This window comes from Entamoeba dispar, genomic scaffold (genome assembly GCF_000209125.1).
Source record: "Entamoeba dispar SAW760 scf_1105229458439 genomic scaffold, whole genome shotgun sequence".
NCBI lineage: Eukaryota > Evosea > Mastigamoebida > Endamoebidae > Entamoeba > Entamoeba dispar.
In genome coordinates this window covers 1-6,429 of record NW_001853193.1, presented here as the reverse complement: position 1 = coordinate 6,429, position 6,429 = coordinate 1, and the positions used below count along the sequence as shown (strand labels likewise).

At 24.9% G+C, this 6,429-nt stretch overlaps 4 protein-coding genes across 4 annotated transcripts, besides 8 other annotated features; 1 reads left to right on the top strand and 3 right to left on the bottom strand.

Annotated features, from left to right (window-relative positions):
- Nucleotides 1-4: 4 nt before the first annotated feature.
- Nucleotides 5-31: a sequence feature (AT_rich).
- On the bottom strand, nucleotides 28-471 carry EDI_080710 (uncharacterized protein; the record flags this gene model as incomplete). Its single annotated transcript, XM_001734655.1, has 2 exons — nucleotides 28-296; nucleotides 360-471. 2 exons carry the CDS (start codon nucleotides 469-471, stop codon nucleotides 28-30), a joined length of 381 nt encoding a protein of 126 aa, XP_001734707.1.
- Nucleotides 303-354: a sequence feature (AT_rich).
- A 23-nt stretch (nucleotides 472-494) lies between the features above and the next one.
- Nucleotides 495-556: a sequence feature (AT_rich).
- A 5-nt stretch (nucleotides 557-561) lies between these two features.
- EDI_080700 (uncharacterized protein) lies at nucleotides 562-1,428 on the bottom strand (the record flags this gene model as incomplete). The annotated part of the gene is made up of 1 exon (XM_001734654.1): nucleotides 562-1,428. The coding sequence occupies one exon, from the start codon at nucleotides 1,426-1,428 to the stop codon at nucleotides 562-564; it is 867 nt and encodes a 288-aa protein (XP_001734706.1).
- Nucleotides 1,429-1,619: 191 nt separating this feature from the next.
- On the top strand, nucleotides 1,620-2,915 carry EDI_080690 (uncharacterized protein; the record flags this gene model as incomplete). Its single annotated transcript, XM_001734653.1, has 1 exon — nucleotides 1,620-2,915. The coding sequence occupies one exon, from the start codon at nucleotides 1,620-1,622 to the stop codon at nucleotides 2,913-2,915; it is 1,296 nt and encodes a 431-aa protein (XP_001734705.1).
- Nucleotides 2,916-3,146: 231 nt separating this feature from the next.
- Nucleotides 3,147-3,175: a sequence feature (AT_rich).
- Nucleotides 3,176-3,622: 447 nt separating this feature from the next.
- Nucleotides 3,623-3,654: a sequence feature (AT_rich).
- Nucleotides 3,655-4,563: 909 nt separating this feature from the next.
- Nucleotides 4,564-4,624: a sequence feature (AT_rich).
- Nucleotides 4,625-4,644: 20 nt separating this feature from the next.
- Nucleotides 4,645-4,694: a sequence feature (AT_rich).
- A 942-nt stretch (nucleotides 4,695-5,636) lies between these two features.
- Nucleotides 5,637-5,658: a sequence feature (AT_rich).
- Nucleotides 5,659-5,803: 145 nt separating this feature from the next.
- Nucleotides 5,804-6,370, bottom strand: EDI_080680 (uncharacterized protein; the record flags this gene model as incomplete). Its single annotated transcript, XM_001734652.1, has 1 exon — nucleotides 5,804-6,370. One exon carries the CDS (start codon nucleotides 6,368-6,370, stop codon nucleotides 5,804-5,806), a length of 567 nt encoding a protein of 188 aa, XP_001734704.1.
- Between the last annotated feature and the right edge of the window lie 59 nt (nucleotides 6,371-6,429).

Here is a 6,429-nt window from a genome sequence, read left to right as displayed (position 1 = left end):
ACTCTTTTAATTATTTAATATTTTATATTAACAAACTGTTTTAACTCTATAATTTCTTTGTAATAATGTATAATTATCATCTTGTGGTTTTGGTAATTCAACTGATGCAACAAAATTTCTTGGTAATTTAGCTGTATTACATGCATTAACTCGTTCTCTAAGTTGATCTTTAGATGTAGAAGTAGTTGTTCTATGTCTCATTTTAATTGCCATCTTAACATCATTTAATGTTGGTTGTACATTTTGAGCATGTTCAGAAAATATTATAATATCACCAATTAATTCACTCAAATATCCTACTCTTTTTAATATTCTTTTCTTTTTCATTATTTCATTATTTATTTAAAAAAAAAACAAACGTGTTAGAAATTCTAGTCCCATGTCAGCAACTGGGTCTTGATATTCTTCAATTCCTTTATCTTTTAATAATGCCCGAATCCAAGTCATAATTTGTGGTTGTTCTTCACTCATTAAAAACTAAGTAATCTGGATTCAATATTTTCTTTTTTCTTTTTTTTTAGTTTTTTAAATTAACATTATTTAATAAATTTAAAAACATTTTCAATGATGTTGAAGAGTACTATGAACACTAATAACTCGTTTAACTCGTTTTAAACCTTGGTTTTGTTTCGGTTTCTTTTCTTTATTTTTGTTGTGGTGTTGGTAATCTTCGCTACTATTTGATATTGTTGAATCACTCTGTAAAAAGATTTTATCTAATTCTTCTTGATTTATTGATGATTCCTCAATCCCACTTCCAAGAACATCACATGCACGTCTAATCACTTCTAATTCATCTTTAGTAATCCCACTTTCTTTCTTTAGTTTAATGTTATTAGATGCTGTTAAAAATATAGCTGAAGCTTGCTCAAATAAATGTACTTCTGATTGTGCTAATTCTTTAAAATCTTCTTCAAAATCCTCTTTGTTCGTTGAGATATCTTCTTCAATTGAAGTTGAACTTGTTTGAGATTGGTCTTTAGTCTTTTCTTTTTCTTCAGATTTCTTAATTTCTTCTTTCGAGCTATATTCCTCACAACAGACACTGGGGTGAAACATTGAACATATTCCTGTTTGTTGTTCCAAAACAATATCTTTTTCTAATTGTTGAGTTGAGTTTTGGTTTTCTTTTGTCATGACCTCTTTTGAACCATTTGTTACAATACTTTGATTTTTATTGTCAGTAGTAAGTATTGTCCCTTTTTCTATACCTGTCATTTCTTCTCTCTTTTTAATTACAGAGGATGAGGTATCAAACACAGACAATGAGGGTGTTTTTGTTTCAGTACTAAAGTAATTTTTAGATGAAGTGTTATTCTCTAAAACAACATCAGTAGAAGGCATTAAACAAGCAATTGACAGGTCGTTAGTTTCATTTTGAGTAAATGAAGAACAAGAATCAAAATTAGTTTGACATCCACAAGACATGGTATATTTTGTGGTTTTGAGTTTAGTTCTTTTTCTATATTTCTTCAACACCTTTTTACTAGAAGTATGGTAACTTTTCTATTAACTTCCTTTATACTCATCATTTCTTCATCATTTCTTCAAAAACTCCATAATTAAGTGATGCTATACATAACAAAATATAATTAACTAAGAACTTAAAAACCAATCTAATGAAAACAAAACAATTAGGATATAATGAAATTATGATAGTATCAATGTATTTTAATGATATTAATGATTTTATTAATTTAGAATTAGGTGTTAAAAGATTTAGAGGAAATATGGAACGATTTCATTTTAATCCAATTCCTTTAAATGAATATTCAAGAAAATTATTTACTAATATTGAAACATTTCATATTTATAATAAATATGATGAAATATTTGATGATGGAAGAATATTTAAAGAAATAATATGGTATACAGTAGATTATTCAACATATTTAAAAGAAAAAGAACAAGGAAATGAATGTAAAATTATTGAATATACACAATATGATAGAGAAAAGTTTGGAGATAAAATACCTTCAGAAGTTAGTTCTCTTGGAGATAACTGTTTTGAAGGGTATGACTCTCTTAAAATGGTAATACCTTCTTCTGTAACAAAAATTGGAATGAAATGTTTTAGTACATCACAAGTAGAAGATATTTCAATTAGTGATACTGTTATTTCTCTTGGAAATGCGTGTTTCTCCTTCTGTACAAATTTAAAAAAAATTCAATTACCAGAGAATATTTGTATTATCCCAAATGAATGTTTTGCATGTTGTACAAATCTTTTAAATGTGATAATACCATCTTCTGTCTCTTCACTTGGAAATAATGCCTTTTTATTTTGTTCATCATTATCAGAATGTAAACTACCTATTTCATTAAGTTCTATTCAGAATAATTGTTTTAATGGTTCCACATCATTAACATCACTTTCTTTACCAAGAAATATATCCAACATTGGAATGAAAGTATTAAAGGGATGTTCTTCTCTCAAGAGTCTTAATGTGCCTGAGCCATATTATTTATTTAATAGATTTGTATTGTTCAATAGAGAACTTATAGGAATCAAACTACCAACAAGCCTCAAAGAAATCAATCATACTCATATCCAATTTGATTTACATCAAAATCATTTTGAAATTCCTTGTAGTTGTATTTCAATAGGAAGTTGTTGTTTTGCACAATGTCACTCTTTGAAAAGTATAACTATTCACTCTAATATCACCACTATCAAAGATAGGGCATTCTATGAATGTAATAACTTGACAAGCATATTTCTTCCTAATACAATTCAAGAACTCAATGAATATACATTTGATTCATGTATTTCACTAAGTTCTATTCATTTTCCTAATAAACTAGAGAGAATTAAAGAAAGATGTTTTCAAGGCTGTCTTTCTCTGAAGCAGATTGACATCCCAACAACAGTAACTTTTATAGGAGATGAAGCTCTTCCAACTAATGATGAATAATGGTTTTATCAAATAGAAATAACTAGTGTTTTAGACATTTGTTAACTCAACAAACATTTTGTTTATCAAATTTATCTTTCAAGAAACACGTTTACACTCTAAATACATTTAAGAATATTTATAAGAATTCTACAAGTTTGTGTGTTGTAATTGAACACTTTTTTTTAAAAAATAGCTTATTATTGAAGTAGTTCGAATATGTGTAAAATGAGATTAGAGTTATAATCTTACATTATTAATACATTTAATTTAATATAATTGAAGTGTTTTTTTGTGTTATAAGTGGTAGTGATATAACCTGGCAATAATATAAATTAACATTTAGCATGAATTTATTAAGAGAGAGTATATGTGAAGTATCAGATATAAAGAAGTATTTTGGTTAGTTTAAATAACAAAATGAACAAAAAAATTATCATATACTAGATAGCAATTTAAAATAATGTTTAAACAATAAAACACTATCATAAATGATTTCGAAATACAAAGAATGATTATAAAATATTCTTCATCAGACTCTGTTGTAATTTTACATATAATGATCCTCTAGTAAAAATAACATAATACGTCATAACTTAGATTCAGACATTATTATTATTACAATACATTTAATGTCATAAGTAATTGAGTTATGTGATATCTTTTCTTTTAGTAAGCACACTTAAATAAAATCCAGACATGTGGACTTTGTTCTCTAATTCTTATGGATATTAATGAATAATTAATTTTAAATTTAATTCAGTATAAATTAGTGGAAGTACTCTCACATTCTTTTTGATCTAATAGTATTCAATCAGATATAAATTATGTCAATTTCATTTTTCATTTTAATAACTACTATTATTTTCAAGTGGATTTCTTTCTGATTATTAGTAAATGGATTTACACAAATAACAAAACATGATTCAATACATTCTTCACTGAAGGAGTTTCTTTTCAGTATTTTCTGAAATTTGTTGTGGGTTTATTTGTTTTCTGATATTTTAATGCATTGTTGAGACTCTTTTTATTTTTCTTTAATACTATTGGTTTCAATTTATTTGTATTGTTAAATTCAGAGAGTTATGTTAAAAAGAGAATAAGTTTGATTGTTAATGAAAGGGAGAATTTGAACAAAGAATATCATTTCTATTTTAAATATTGTTTGCCTTTTGGTCAAAGTAATGATGTTTTTTACCCAAGTTAATAATGGTATTTATTCAAACACATAAAGTATAACATTTATTTAGTGATGAAATTGATGATTATTTCTTTAGAACGAGTGTTTATTCTATATTATTATTAAAGAAGAATTCAGTTTACAAAATTTCCATATCTATTTTGAGTTAGTTAGAATGAACACATAATTCCTTGTTTTGATTATTTGTAACACAACTAATTATAAATTTCTTTATCATTATAATGCAAGAGAAGAGCATGAGTGTATTGATAAACTAAGAAAAGAAAGTGATAGAAAAGAATGACAATATTATGGTAATCTATAAAGTATTTTAATCTTACAATACATAATACTTTTATTTGTGTATTTATGAATGAATTTTGAATAACTAAATATCTAAGTTAATAGAGATATTCAAATAATTTGAATATTTTCATTGACAAAGAGATAAAAAGAATATAACTATTATGAACATAATAAGTGTTTCTCTTTATATTTTATTTATTAAATACAATTTTAGTATTTTTAATTCATAAATTTACATTAATTACTAAGAAACTCTCAGTCAACATATAATATCTTATTGAATTAAAATAATTTCTTTTTGAAAATTAATAATACTGTTAGAAAATGTAGTTATATGCTTCTTTTCTTCTTTGTACATACTCATTACAAAAAGTCATTATTATATTGTTGGTTGATGGTGTTTGTTTATCCAATTAAACATTAACATTGGTACTTTCAACAACAATTGTCAATACATTTGTTGTATATTAGTTTGTTCTATTAAGTTCAGTGTATTGTATTGACAAAACAGAAAAAGAAGCAAAATCCAAACCAAAGAACTTTGTTTGTGGTACTTCAGTAAACATAGTTTATTGTTTTAGAACATGTTTCTAATAAATAATAGATGAAATACTTCTAAAATAAACTTCAGATAAATTGGAAATTGATCATAACAATTATAAGATCAAAACGAACACATTTATAACAAAAACCATAACAGTAAATTATTGGAATATAAATAAAGTATTTGACTTTGTTAATTCTCTCTAATTACAAATTTACAATATTATGTTATATTACAAACAACTTAAACACATTTTTTATTATTCAACAGGTCTATCATTATTTCTGTAAAAAGATTGAAACTTGTTATAAATCTAACATCTATTTTTTATTATAATAAATCATACATTACTATTTTTTACTATTTAAACTAAATTGCATTTATAAAGATAGAATTTACTCAAAAAGTAGAACAAATCTTTTGAAATAATATGTAAGTGATAGAATCAACCAAACCATATGTAATCAGATTTGAGAGAGTTGATTATATTGAAGTATTTATAAATCTATGACAATAATAAAATTTATTGCATCTAACTTTAAATGTTAATAAAAATAATTTGAAAATATTGACAATACTTAGTATATTAATAACTTATCTAGTTAAAAGCTGTAAAAAAAAACATTAACAACAATAAAATTGACTCAGCTCAGTTATTGTATTGTTTGTATCTAATAAACTTTTTTTTTTCTAAAAAATAAGAGTTTCTAGGTATTTTTATTATAATTTTAATTGTGAACTATTAAGTAAAAACATATACTCTTTCCTTTGCTTTCAATGAGTTAATGAAACATTAGAAGTTCAAAACTAAACAACAAATGTTTTATTATAAAAGATAAGTTTTAAATATTCTAGAATCAAAAAATGAATTTCTAATCTTTATAATTTATAACGATTAATAATATCTAATAATACTATTCTCATTCCTCCAATCCCTTGGTGATGTAATTCTGCTCCTATCTGTTGGCAAATGACATCCCCCTCTCCAGCATGAATTGAATTTTCAATTAGACGTAGTGTTTCTTGAAATTGATTAGAACGAATATTATCAATGATAACAGAAATTAATTGATCACCTGTTTTTCCTTCAATCTCTTCAGGAGGACAAAGGAGTGCTAATTCCATCACATCTTCAGGATGTTCTTTTAGTGTTTCTTCAATTGTTTTAGAGTTGAGTATTTTATTTAAAGAAATATCAGCAATGATAATTTTTCCATTTTTGATAGTATATATTGGCTGAATTTGTACTGGAATAGTTGTGTCAAAAGGTTGGATTTGTTCTCCATTAAATACAGCTTGCATTAATTCAATCCCTTTATAAAAACTATTAATGTCATTTTCTTGATTCCAGAAGAAAAATGTTCGTTTAGTTTCTTTTATCTGAACATATCCACTATTTTGTTGAGGTATAGTTTGTACAATAACATCTCCAGGAAATACAATCATCTCAGTGTCTATAATTGGAGTTCCTTTTTTTCCATTGAATGTATCATTCCTTCTATGAC